This window comes from Vanellus vanellus (assembly GCF_965231255.1).
Source record: "Vanellus vanellus genome assembly, chromosome: 2".
Lineage (NCBI taxonomy): Eukaryota > Metazoa > Chordata > Aves > Charadriiformes > Charadriidae > Vanellus > Vanellus vanellus.
The window spans coordinates 24,342,932-24,357,102 of record NC_138906.1 but is presented as its reverse complement, the minus strand read 5'-3'; the positions used below and the strand labels follow the sequence as shown (position 1 = coordinate 24,357,102).

General features: G+C 40.6%; 1 protein-coding gene across 1 annotated transcript in view; it reads right to left on the bottom strand.

Annotated features, from left to right (window-relative positions):
• Positions 1-14,171, bottom strand: part of FAM171A1 (family with sequence similarity 171 member A1) — a 91,972-nt gene that overhangs the window by 7,509 nt on the left and 70,292 nt on the right. Inside the window, exon 5 of the mRNA XM_082479200.1 lies at positions 13,471-13,647. Within this exon, the coding sequence (XP_082335326.1) occupies positions 13,471-13,647 (177 nt within the window). The remainder of the gene's footprint in view (positions 1-13,470; positions 13,648-14,171) is intronic.

The window sequence follows — 14,171 nt, the reverse complement described above, 5'->3', positions numbered from 1 at the left end:
GGCAAGCTGCATCTTGTACTTGTGATTCCCTTTCCTTTAAATAGTCTCCTGTATGTAATTCCCCAAATGGTGCTTTTCATCAGACGTCACTCAGGACTAAGCACGAGTATTTGTGAGAGTCATCTGTACACTTAGCAGTGAGTGCAGAACACACAGAAGAGATGCTGTTGTTGTTTTGATTTTTAATACCACTGAGATCCTGATGATTTTCTCTGTGTTCCTTAGATTATCCATCTGTGCAAACCCTGTATGTATGAGAATGGCTTTTCTGAGTATTTATTTCCTCTCTACTACTGATTTTTTCTATGTAAGTACACCCTTAAAGTCCACCGTCTTTGGCTAATAATAAACCCATCTGAATATAGTGAAAGGTTTAGAAAAATACACATTTGAGAGGATTTCTAGATCTCGGTGACTATTATTACCAGATAGTGACTCTGTATTTGCAACCAAAGTGAATTTGTAGACAATAGGGGTAAGGAATTACTGATTAATTTTCAGTTTTCCAAGTATCATTTCCGGTCTATATAGGGTAGCAATAACCTGTTATTTCATAAAGAAAATCACACAAGACAAGTAATTTTGATTCACAGTACCAAAAGGACCAAAATCTGTGTACACAGATTTGCACACATGGCATCCATGACTGTCCTATCAGAACACCTTAATGTAGCCATTAGTTTACTTCTTTTAGGGAAACATTATCAGGAAGAATAAAATTGAATTGTCCACAGCTATGTGTGAAGTTTCTCGAAAAAACTAGGAAAGGTAGATTCATTTTCTCCATCAAGACGGTCATTACCCCTTCAGGTTTTCTGCCCGTGCACTTTTGGGAAAGATGTCATACTAATAGCCCTGAACCACAAGGTGAAAGATAGCCCATGGGGTCGAAACCTGCTTCTATCTTGTGCCTAAAATGCCATTTGGTAAGAAAACTCCTGTAAGCTTAAACTTTGTAAATTTTTTTCTACAAGTTTTGGGCAATGAGAATATGCACCAATTATTCAAATACACAACTATGTGAAACAAAACTTCAAGACTAAAAGAGATATAAAAGTGCTAATTAAAAAAAAAAAAAAAAAAAAAAACTGAAGGACCTGGGCGATGAATTCATCATGCTTCCCATACTTCTCTTAGTGTCTCTAAACCCTTTAAATTCACACACAAGCAGAACACATGCATATGTAATTTAGCAAAGTTCATTATCTTCATAGTCGATTTTCATAGCTACCTCCTTGAGCAGAAGCTATTATTGATTCCCTCACTAGGGGGAACTTGTGTCCAGCTTGCCTTATTCACGTTCCACTGCCTTCTAATGAACACAATCCTCCTAACGCCTCTTTTAAAGCCTTTTGCTCAGTAATACTCTGCTTGCATAATGCAGCGATCAAGAAGCTAACAGAGGCTGCCCTCTTATCGCTGCGAGCAGAGCTCAGCTGCCATCCTGCCAAACAAGCAGCAGCTCAGATTGCTCATATTTTAGCCAGGAAAAGAATCCCTGTATTTGCAATGGAAGCAAACAATAGAGTCCATGGCACAAGGTCAGTCAGCTTTCATGCTTGTCTTCTGCTCCTTTAGGGCACCTGTTTTTGCTAACCACTGGATATACTCGAGGAAACGTGCTGGTCTGTATAACGCTAGGGAAAAATGTAATTCCCTCTCTCTGTTATGGACAGTTAAGAATTTCAAAAGCGCAACAGATATATCTTATATTGGTCATCTTTAAACAAGAGCGATGAAGCTTTTGTTGACCGTACCCTACACATTAGTATGCGATGACAGCTAGACAATAATTACTTTTTAATGGCTGTCCCACGTTCCTTCATCAGGACAACACCAAGTGCGGGTTCCTGGGAACCACAGGTACACAATCTCATCAGCTGCCTTTTTAAATACTCTTCGGGTCCAACACTTGGGTGATAAACTTGCCTCTTATACTTCCACCATCTCTTAACAATAGTCCACTAATAAAACAGAGCATCCTCCTGCATAGTGGGATGAAAAGAATAAAGAACTCCATTCTTCACAGCAGCAGCAGCAAAACAGATTTCAGTGGAAACAGCTGAAACACAAAGTCCTGTATTGTTTCTTATGTGGTCAAAGAGCCGAAAGCCAACATAGTATTAATGGAGGGAACTGATGTGCCTTCACGTATTGGGTTTGCATGGCAAGGTTTTGGCAGTGGGGGAGCTACAGGAGTGGCTTCTGTGAGACGCTGCTAGAAGTTTCCCCCATGTCCGACAGAGCCAATGCCAGCAGACTCCAAGATGCTGGCCAAGGCCGAGTCCATCAGCGACAGTGGTAGTGCCTCTGGGATAACATATTTAAGAAGGGGGGGAACCTGTGTGGCAGCAGCCAGAAGAGAAGAGTGAGAATATGAGCGAGCAACAACTCTGCAGACACAAAGGTCAGTGAAGGAGGAGGGGGAGGAGAAGCTCCATGTGCTGGAGCAGAGATTCCCCTGCAGCCTGTGGTGACGACCATGGCAAGGCAGGCTGTCCCCCTGCAGCCCATGGAGGTTAATAGTGGAGCAGATATCCACCTACAGCCTATGGAGGACCCCATGCTGGAGCAGATGGATGCCTGGAGGAGGCTGTGACCCCTTGGGAAGCCCATGTTGGAGCAGGCTCCTGGCAGGACCTGCGCAGCCGTGGAGAGAAGCCCACGCTGGAGCTGGTTTGCTGGCAGGACTTGTGACCCCATGGGGGACTCACACTGGAGTAGTCTGTTCCTGAAGGACTGCACCCTGTGGAAGGGACCTCACGCTGGAGCAGGGGAAGAGTGTGAGGAGTCCTCCCCCTGAGGAGGAAGGAGTGGCAGAGACAACGTGTGATGAACTGACCACAACCCCCATTCCCCATCCCCCCGCACTGCTCAGGGGGAGGACGTAGAGAAAATTGAGAGTGAAGTTGAAACAGGGAAGAAGGGAGGGGTGGGGGAAGGTGTTTTAAGATTTAGTTTTTATTTCTCATTACCCTCCTGCGAGTTGATTAGTAATAAATTAAATTAATTTTCCCCAAGTCGAGTGTGTTTTGCCCATGATGGTAATTGGTGAATGATCTCTCCCTGTCCTTATCTCGACCCACAGCCTTTTGTTATATTTTCTCTCCACCTGTCCAGCTGAGGAGGGGAGTGATAGAGCAGCTTTAGTGGGCACCTGGCGTCCAGACAGGGTCAACCCGCCACACTTCAGTATTCTGCAAATCCATCAGGGTGTTTCCAGGTCTCTCTCCTATTTCATCCTTTATGGGTTCTAATATCCTGGTCGCCTTTCACCTATCATTAAACACCAAGCAGTCTTCTTGTATCTTCCTACATGCAATGCCTTGCTGTAACGACTAATGTTGGACCTTCTACCGAGCAAAACCCAATCGCATTGTACTTACTGGCTATGCTCCTAGCGTTTCAAGCCACCTTAAGTAAGCAAGAGTTCATTGCTGTGCAGCCTCAAGAATGAATTCCCTATCCCATCCCAGATTCTTCCTTGCATCAGGAAGCAAGATGTTCTCCTGTTCTAAAAATGCAGCTAATTACCCTCTGTGTCCTCACATACTTGCTCTTGTTAGCAAGGGAGGAGACTGAGGGGCAGGGAGTAAAGAACTTCCATTTTTCTGTCCTTTCCTATCCACTAGCCTGCAAATGGAGTAAGGGCAAGCAGCATTCATTTTTTTTCTGCGCAGGCAGGATTACAACTGCAGTAGAACTAAACAGAAGGATTTAGGAGGGAAGAGAGGTCTTACCTCCCTGCATGGCTAAGTGTTGTGATAATTTAATTCCTTATTCTCCAAATATCCTATAACATCTACTTCTTCCCCCTGCCCAAGTCAGCACAATCAACCAGCTTCACTGCTTATTAAGTTTTATACATGACGGGCAATAATTGTTAAGTAACAAGCAATACAGGATTATAAATAAAAAGCAGTACAAATAGCTGGATGTAATGGAACTGATAATTTTTGTTCAAGACTGATTGTGTAGTTCCAAAGAAAACATGTCAATGCATCTTTGGAGCAGAAACAGCAAATCTGTAAGCACTGCATGATTTGGGCCAATTTGCCATTAATTCTTAAAAAGTGTCTGGTGCTTCACGGAAAACTTCTATATATAGAGACATTCTTGCTTATAGATCATTTTTACATTTCTCTTCCTCTTTTTCCTCTATTACTGCTCAGTGGAGCCAACATGCTGATCCAGGATTCAAGTCAGGGGAGCTGTCTCCTGGCTCAAACTAATGGCAGAGGGAGAACCAAGAAGTTTCTTAACTCTTTCCTCACCAAAATAATATTTAGTGTTACTGACTTTTTATAACAAATGGTGTCATTTAAGAAATTTCTTCTTAGAAAGCTTATAAAACAGCTACCCAGCACTCCTTCCTTGGTGTAACTTAAAAGCAAGGTAAGAGAACTATCATCATTAACACTACAAAGGAAACAAAAATGAGAGTACTTTAAAAGAAATAGAAATCAAAAAACAATCAGATAAAGAAAGCTGAGCTCCATCTGGCTGCAAAAATACCCAAACATCAGAGACAAGTTGAAGACTTCAGTAGAGCAGGAGAAATAAATTCCGCTAGAAAGAAGCATCTTAATACTTTGCCGTAACTTTGATTCTGACGAACACGCTTATTTATCTCGGGCAGCTTTTAGGACTTGCCAGTGGGGGCAAGAGGAGGTTATCATGAGTAAATTTAGCAGCAAGAAGTTTGCACATTAAGTCCCTGTTTCAACTCACATTCTGCACTAAAAATGCCTTTTTGTAATTTAATTTAGCCTACTTCTAAATCAGATTGAAAAATGGCACTTTCGGCAAGGAGAGTGTCCAGATGGGCAGCTATTGCAGAAAAGGCATCACAGAACAGCTATTCTAGACTATTTCCCTGCACAATGTGGTCACTGCACGTACAGCCAGTCTCCCCAGAAAAGAGACATCCTGTTGTCTTTAAAAACACTATTTAATGTGACGGCTTGCTGGACCCAGGCAGCACAAATGGATCTGCTTTTGTAGTCTAGATGCACGATGCCTCTGAACTACTCCCATATTTTAAAGCCAGACCTTATTATTTTAAATTAATCTGTAGTGAAATCCAGGGAATTGTACGCCTCTCTGGCTTCCATGTGTGTGACCGTGCATGCTGACAATCTCGCCCTGCTCCAGCTCAAGCAAATGGCAAACTTCCTACCAGCCTACATGAGGGCAGGACCGCGTTCCGTTCAGGCAGGACAGCCACACCAGCCCATCTGCACTGGAGAGACGCGTGGGACTCCTATTAAAGTCGAGAAGAAAGGAGACAAATTCCCCTCTTGTGGGCTGGCTGCAAGGGGAGTTTGCACACTGGCACCCCAGCAGAGAGTTCGGCTCTCGGGGAGGGTGTATAATGCTGCCTACTTCGGGTTTAGCCTTCCAGGCTGACCATTTCGGATCCTCCCAGATCATTACTGCTGCAGTGACTTCTGCTGACTGTGATTGTGTATTCTTCCTATCACTGATCAAAACAGTTCTGGTAAATGACTGTCAGAGGAGCGTGCTGTAGCCAGCAGCTTCCCCTAAGGACAGTCATAAAGTCTAAATATTGCTAGTGTTTAAATATATGGTGGCTATGGTGGGTTTTTTCCCATAAATTACTTTTACATGTGACCTTTTGGTAGGAAACTCTTCCATTGATCAAATACTGCTTGCTTTTTGCTTCTTGTTTCTTTTTGTTTCTTTTAACTGGCAATAGGATCATCCAATCCCACTCAAGCAGGGAACCAAAACTGTGCTATTTACAGCATTAATTATTTCCATCCAATAGGTTTGACAAATAAGAGGATTTAATTAGCCAGAGAGCAAATTAAGAATAATCCCATTATATGAATTTATTTTTATTCACAAGATTATCCTTCCCGGACAACAGAGTTTTGGAAAGAAAGATACTTTAAACTATACTACTTAATAGCATAGACGTTTCAAATAAATATTCCTTAATGAGAAGTGCTTTTCTTTCAGCACAGATTTCTTCTGTGATGTCTACAACGTCCTGTAAGATTGCCCTGATTCACAGTTAAATGGAGATATATGTGTCAAAAGGAATGAGGCAGGTTGATATCAGACAGTGTGGGACAGCAAAGGATATTCAAAACACACTAACAGTGTTTCTAGAAGTAATTGATTTAGACACTTCAAATGGCGATGTTATTATGAAGAGTTAATCAAGGGCAAGTTTGTGAAAATAACTTCCTAAAGCATGTACTGACATACATAAATTGTAGCTTTTCAATCTACCAGCTGAAAGCTGCTTATCAGATTTCTTCTTCCAAATGAAAATCACGTCTAATCTGCATCAGCATGGGAAGTTTTACTACAAAATGATGGGGTTTTTGGTTTGACTTTTGTTCATTTTCTAAAAAGCTAAAAGCCACTAAAATTGGAAGTTGAAAATTCCTACTTGAATATTGGTAGAGATTACTCTCCTCCTCCCCCTCCCCCCAATACACACGGGTTTAAGAATTCATAGTATTTAAGTTAATATTACAATTTTGTTTTTGGAGTTGCTAGGCAACATCAAAAAATAAATGTCCCTGCTCTGAGCTCATACCTTCATTATTCTTCCACTCTTAGAGAATTTGTTACACAAGCCTTCCAGGCCTAAATCCTCCTTCTGTTCTAGCAGCACCACCATTATTTGGGGTACTGTAAGGGAAACACTTTTAACATCATACCTTGAAGATTTTTGCAAGGAAGTCTGATGGTTCAATTAATTACTAGTGTCTGAGAAGCTTTGTAGTTTTTGCTGTCTCTTCTCATTTTTCCCCTTAAATCACCTGTCAAGTGCTTAACAAAAGAACACGCCAGTTTTCATTATTTAATAATTTTAATTACGTCTGGGCAGAAGGCAGGGCCCATTGTCCAGAGACCTGCTTGCATTGTTTTAGTCTCCTTCACATTTCCTTCCAGAATGCCAGAACAGAAGATACTTCTTAAAGAAAATGACTTCCATATGTAATTACTGGTTAATAATTATATTTCATAAAGGGAAAGCTTAGTTATTCTTGCAGGACCGCCATCCTTAGTTACTGGTATATGTGAAAGATACTGCCTTTAATATTCACTTTATCACATCATTAATCACATTCAGCCAGTTATTGACAAAATTATTAGAACAAGTAATAAATAAAAGCACAAGGCAATTCGAACCACTGCGTGCCTTTTCCTTCATTCAGCATCATGCTCACCTTCAGTTTCTATTTTTCAAGCTGGAAGTGGAAGCAGATGCACACTGGGATTTGATCTACCATCCCAAGGCCGCAGAGAAAGGTTGTCCCAGGTCGTCCTCAGCCTCTTCCAGCCCCACCCAGACACTTCACACTCCTGCTCTATGCACTCCTGCCTGTATTTCCACCAATTTCCAAGTCCTCTTGAACTCAAGCACTTGCACAAGCACAACAGTCTTTTCTCCACTTCCGCAATTTTGATGTCCACCTCTTCCCACCTTCTACTGCATGCCTTCTGTAGGTGGAGCTACAGGGCCATCTACATGATACAACATATAGTCTGTTATTAAAACCTGTTCCCACAAGCCATACTATTTGTTTCCAGTTTTATTTCCTTGACTACGTAACAGTAGATTATTTGCATATATCACTACACTTTGGCACCAACCTGATTCCTTCAATGTCCTCTGAAGCTCCACCATCATGCTATACCATGTCTGCTTTGTCACAAATGCAACTCAGATGGTACATGAGGTGGGGAGAGGATCAAGCAATCCATTCACATCACTTTCACATGTGTAAGCCACAACAACTGTTTTAAAAAAAAAACATATATATTGATAAACAAGCACAACTACCTCCTCTGTTCCACTACACATCTCCAAAGGAATCACGATAGTGAAAACATACCTCAGTGAGCTACACTGTGAAGCATCAGAGGAAGAGCTGCTTCTCCTTTCAATGCTGAGGTCTGTCTACTACTCTGCAATTATATCTGCACCTATTATGTAGACATTGTACATGGTAAAAAGCTGGGTTTGGTAGCTGCCATTTCTATGGCAACACACGAAATATGAAATTCTTTGAGAGCAGTTAGTTAAAAATCTGTATTCCTCAGTGTATTTAGTCTTTAAGAATAATTTAACCTTCACAGCTGAGATAAAAAATGAAGTAAAAATCAAATTGTCAAGGAACCTGTAACCTACAGAAATAGTGTAACTATGAACTTTGTGGAGACTTGGTTTTCTCCTTGCAATTTGCAAATAAATCTCCATATTACCAGCGAATCTGATCTAGAACCAAATGTTCCTGATCTGATTATATTAAATTCAAACTTTTGGAGGCAGGGAATGTGTTTTTCTGAACATGTTCATTTCTGAGACAGAGGAAACCAAATAAAACCCATGGAGAAGTTCATGAAGTCCCAGGCCTTGTGCACAGCTGCATGCAGTCCAAATGCAGGCCACCTATCCAAGTTCAGAGACACGTACTCATACCCAGTGTCAGATCAAGCAACAGACTACCAAAGCTTTTGTTAAATGATTATTTTCTGTCTGTCATGCAGTGTATGAATGTGGTGGCAATCAGAAGTTAACCGAATTCACAACAAAAAGGTTTTTAAACTATGAAAACGTAAGTCAATATTTTCTTTGGGTGGACTATCGTTGTTACCACGTGGGAAGCTTAAATCAGACACTTTTAAAAATCATCTTATTTACAAATAATGTGCAGTGAGCTAGACAGGTAGATGTACAGTAACCGGCTTACATTTTCTGCCTGACAGTAGCTGTCGCTCTCTCCCTATAAACACTATGAACAAAAACCAACCATCATTTCATCTCCATGAAATACAGCAAAACCACACTGCAGACAAGTTTAAGTAGGCACTGATACTGTCTATACATAAGTATATCCTCACTACTTCTTTTGAGCACAGCAAACATTATCTTCATTTTGCTGAGGAAGGAACATCGGGAAATTCTGACTCTCTAAAAATCAATGGAAATTTTACCACTGAAGGCAGGACGTCACCCAGACAAAGTAAGTACCAGACTTTCAATTGTATTTAGAAATCTATCATGGCATTAAATGCAGTCAGAAAGCACTGACCAAGCAAAGCAGAGTACATAAAGTATTGTGCTTTATAAAGCTATAAAGAGAGTTCCCCATGATACTCTTCTCCATATTCTGCCATCACTTTACATTAATACATGATTGAGATTTAAGACACTGGGGAAACATCTTCCTCTGCAAAGGAGCTAGTAATTTAAAGACAACAAGGTCACGTCAAAGATGTACACCGAGTGTTCAAGGAGGAGGAAGAACAGAGAAACAGTACTCTGAACTTCATTTACACAGAGTGCACAACAAATAACACATTTTAAGGAGGAGATGTAAAAGGGCGGAGGTTTAACCCCTTCATTCCAGAGTCCTTTGCCAGGCAAAGTTGAAAAGAGTGTTGAAAATACTTTCCTGTTATTTGGTGGGTTTAATAAACTAGCAGATGCATCAATATTGCCATTGAAGAACAATTCCCACTTCCTTATTATGCACCCTGTAATATTTTAAAATATTAGCAAAGTCCTTCATACAGCTCTGGATGTGGATCTAGAGGTCTAGGTGCAACATAATGCCTCCATACCACATGGGATGAAACTGAGGACTTAAAATGGAGAATGTGGGTCTTACAGTTTTGCTCGCTGAATCCAATGAAAAACAGACACCTTAACATAAAGCATAAACCATTTAAATGAGGGCTGAGGAGAATACAGCTGAGCAAGTGCCCTGTTATTCAGGCCAGCTGGCGGGAGCTGGAAATTATAAAGGAGGTACAAAGTTTCATTTCTACTGGGATCTGTAGTATTCATTTCTGACTGAAGAGGACAAGGCTAGAAAGAAGTCTTGGACAGAGGTTTGGTGTCCAAGAATAGAGAGATTAGTTATATTGCTGTAAATTCTACTGACATCAAGGTAAATATTCAGGGAGGAAGTAATGATCCCAAACATCTGTTTATGGATAAAGAAAAAAAAGTTTTTCAGCCCCTTCAGATTTTGAGAAAAACAAGACAGCGCTTGGGAAAAAAAAAGGCAACAACTCAGAAAATCCCACTGAGCAATCCTGATTATAAAAATGAGAATTCATATCTCTCTATGTTCAAACATTTACGTGTGTACTATGAAATAAAACCAGTCTCCCGCAGTAGTGTGAATCACAAGAGATATGAGTATGTCAACAGCATGGAATGATTAAGTTGTGGTTGAGTCTATAGGTCTCCATAACATCAATGCAGCTGTGCTTATTATTACCAACTCTAAGAAATGCTGCAGAGAAAGGTGGTGGACTGCACCTCCAATACAAGAACAAGGTTGGGCATATTCGTTTACCCTAAAACTTCTCTGGGATATACATCATTGCTCTTCATTTTATTAATTATTCAAAAAGGTATTACTGCTTTAATTTGCTTGCTGTGCGTGCAAGGCAGTACGTTTTATTTTGTAATGAAAAATCTCATTTGGAACAGTATAAAATAGATGCAGCAGATTGTCTTATTTTGATGTCAGCCTGCTTTTTCTGGCTGCATGTTTCATCAGTGTCAATGGAGCCACCTTCAGCCTTAAGGAGACTATTCTGCTTCTCCCCCTTCTCTCCCCAGTTCTTTCTGAAGGACAGAAACTGTGGTGACGAAAATACAGATTGTTTATGGTAAACATCCTAAAATCCATTAATTATTTTTGGCTGCCATAATAGGCAAATATGCCTATTTTCTGTAGAAACGATGAAAATCTCTGCACTTCCAATCAGGTGCCACTGAGTTTATATTAGTACATCATGAGCTCAGCAAAATGTATGAGATTCTAAGGATTAAAACATATTTGTAGTATTTCTGTCCCTTCTTCACTCCCTCCTCTGAAAGTGAAAAGTATTTCTGCTTTTTAGAGCAGAAATTATACTTCATGCAGTAATGATGACAACCACATGGATTCTAAACAAAAACAATGGCTTGCAAGAACAAGCACCCACTGTACTGCTAATACGCTGGAGAGAAGTGCTGCATTATTGCCTGGTAATACAGTCATAGTTTTCCATCTCTGGCATTTACTCAATTTTCAGATACAAGTGTGAAAATTTGAGCCACTGAAAATCTATTATGGAGAGACCGCAACATAACTAGCACTAAAAAAGGCAGCTCCTGAAATGAAAGACAAAATCAGAATAATGAGGTTAGAGGTCCTATCCTGACAAGGCACAGATCTGGCAGTGCAAACGAGTTACAACAACTTATTTGCCAGTTAAGGATTTCTCTACTGTGGAGCCATCCCAGTCATCATCCATCCTCCTCCCTTCACAGTCCAAGCACAACAGGGACCGGGAACGACAGGGTACCACCATGTTCACGCTACATATGGCTAGTTTGACAGCCCTTAGGGTGCTAATGTAGCCCGCACAAGATAGAGTGGCTGCTCTACTTATTAAATTAGGCTACTCTAATTTAAATTGGCTGGGATGTGGCCAAAATTCTGCTAGAACTGGCATGCTGCAGTCAGGGCTTAAATGCATCTTTGTTCAAAATCCTTGGTTGCACAGAAAGATGCTTACTTCAGCTGAAGTGTGAGCTGGAGCCTGAGCATAACGTTTTCAATACCTTCATCTCCATGGCTTTGTGAAGCTAAGTGGCCTGACAAGGATGGATTTTGTTTAGTGGTCCTCATGCCTTCCCCTCCCAATGACAAACTGCTGGAGCACTTGCGTTATTAAGTAAACAAGGTTGGACTTGTCTCAAGATTGGGAGCCTCGAGCCTGCAACTTTAATTAACTAACCCGTATTGATCTATACTAATATATACTGCACACAATAGGGTAACTAGCTCTTTATATACAAGAGTAAAAAACATATTCCATAGTAAAAGAGAGCTTTTGTAGCCCCACTGCAGGGGCATGGAAATTTGGCCATAAATGAGAAAGCTCCATAATCAAAATCAGAACCATTTTACCAGCAGTGAGGAACTAGCAATGCTGCAGCCGCAGCCGTAACACAGCTGACAGGGAAGACTGGGGATGGACTGTTTCTTGTGGAGAAAGTAAACGTAAGTCGGTGGTCCTCCTCTTTTTTTCAACAAGGGAAAACAAAATAATCTCTAGAATCACAAATCAAAATCAGTTTCAGGAAGAATGTAGTGAAACTTACTGCCAGGTCACCACAAGAAAAGTGCCATTTCCACAGTTAAGCAAACCCCCAAATCCATTCAGTGAACTCTCTACAATTCAATTTTATATTATACTCAAATTAATTCTTTGTTAAATCCTACTGCTTTACTCTCTAATACAGCCAACTTCTGACAAACGATTTATAAGCATACTGTTTGAAAACACATCACCTTTTTCAGCAAACAGAGGCAGGAAGGAAGCAAAAATGTTATTTCCCCCTTCATGTCTCTCTTCCCCCCTCCCCTCCCTTCCTCCAGCATGCCGGTTTCATGCTTGTTGCTCTACTGCTGGATGTGATCATTAACTGGCTCAAAATATTTGCCTTGCAGGGACAAAACCCCATCAATTGTCTATACACATCCATGTTTCTGGCTCCTTTTTGTCCTCTCTTCCTCACAGCATCTTCCTTTCTCACCTTCCGCTCTTCTTTTTTCACTTTTTTTTCCTTAACAACCAGCTGGTACATACTTCAGAAGGCACAGGGCAATAACTGAAGGGGAATCCCCAGGACAAGACTTATGCACCCCTTAATCCTTTACTCTTTGAAGGTGTAAAGGAGGCCAGCAAGGTATACCAGCTAGCAATCAAAAAATAAACCAAACCAGAAATAGAGAGCCTAAACCACATATTTCTGGAAAAATTCTTGTTCACAATAGCAAATGTTATCCTGCAATGTAAAAAACTCAGTGAATTGTACAGCTTATATTTATTAGTCATTCTGTCCTTTCGATGTATTTAATTAACTTTTCTTGCTTCTTTTCTCATTTTTTAAAAAATCATTTACATGTACTTTCCTTTTTAATAGTATTAGTCAATCTCAAAGTGATTTACAAAAGAAGTCAGTATTATGTTTCCTATCTGACAGGCAGGAAACTGAGCTAGAGACAAGAGACGGACCAAAGGTCAGAGAGCTGCCTGGTGGTGGAGATAAGGCTAGTTTCAACTTCTCCAGACTTGCAATTCAATGCCGCAGCAAAGACGTCCCTCTGCTTCTGCCTCTGGGTGAAATCAAGCTCTCTCAAGATAGTTTTTACATAAAACATTTAATAATTGCGAATGGCACATTTACAAAAAAATTTTGTCTGGAAGTGGCACACAATGCTACTCAAGTATATTTGCATATATACTATGCGTTACTTGATGAATAAAACTCAGTCTTCACTCCTTTTAGAGAGAAAACAGATTTCTGTACATTCCAGTGAAGACCTTACTATATTAACATAATAAACGCAGTGAGACATTAGTTTCAGACAAATGAAGCCATCTAGGGAACCACCATTAGATGTAACCTACCAAATTTTTGGTCAAACCTCCACGCTGGAACGTGTGCATTGTGCTTCAGGTTGCTGTTTGTTGGCAGAGGCACTGTTACATAGATGGGGCCGTTCACGGGGATTGGAGTCCCATCGCTGTTGAGGAGATGAACACTGACTGCAGTGACAGGGGTGAGGTCATACCTAGTGCTGTTTCCTACCAAGAGAACGAAGGAACATTGTGACTACAGAATTTCCCAGAATCTAAGATACATCCATGTGGTTCAACACTGCAGTACTAGACTGACATATTTCTCAAGGGATGGTAGTAGTGATCTTCCCTACCTTACAAAATTCACAACCACCAAGACGTATGTGCTACTGTATTTTTTACTTCATTTTGGAAAATTCTGAAGACAAAACTACCATGCAAAAATCTCCTGCATCTTCATTCCCCTTAAACCAAACATATGACTATCGCAGCTGCAACCACGGCCAAAAAACTACCTCACAAGCCTTTATTTGTATAAGCCCATATTATAACTGACAAACACCCAAACACGCAGTGACACTGCAAGGATGATCGGTCATATGTTTAAGAACTCCAGGATGTATTTCCTTTGGCCTTTTGCTGAAATAAACCAAGCTAAATGGTTTATTAGGATATACATTGTTACCTTCTTGTCTGTGTAAGATTATTATTATTCTTTATGTTTAAACTGCATGCCAATGGACATTACC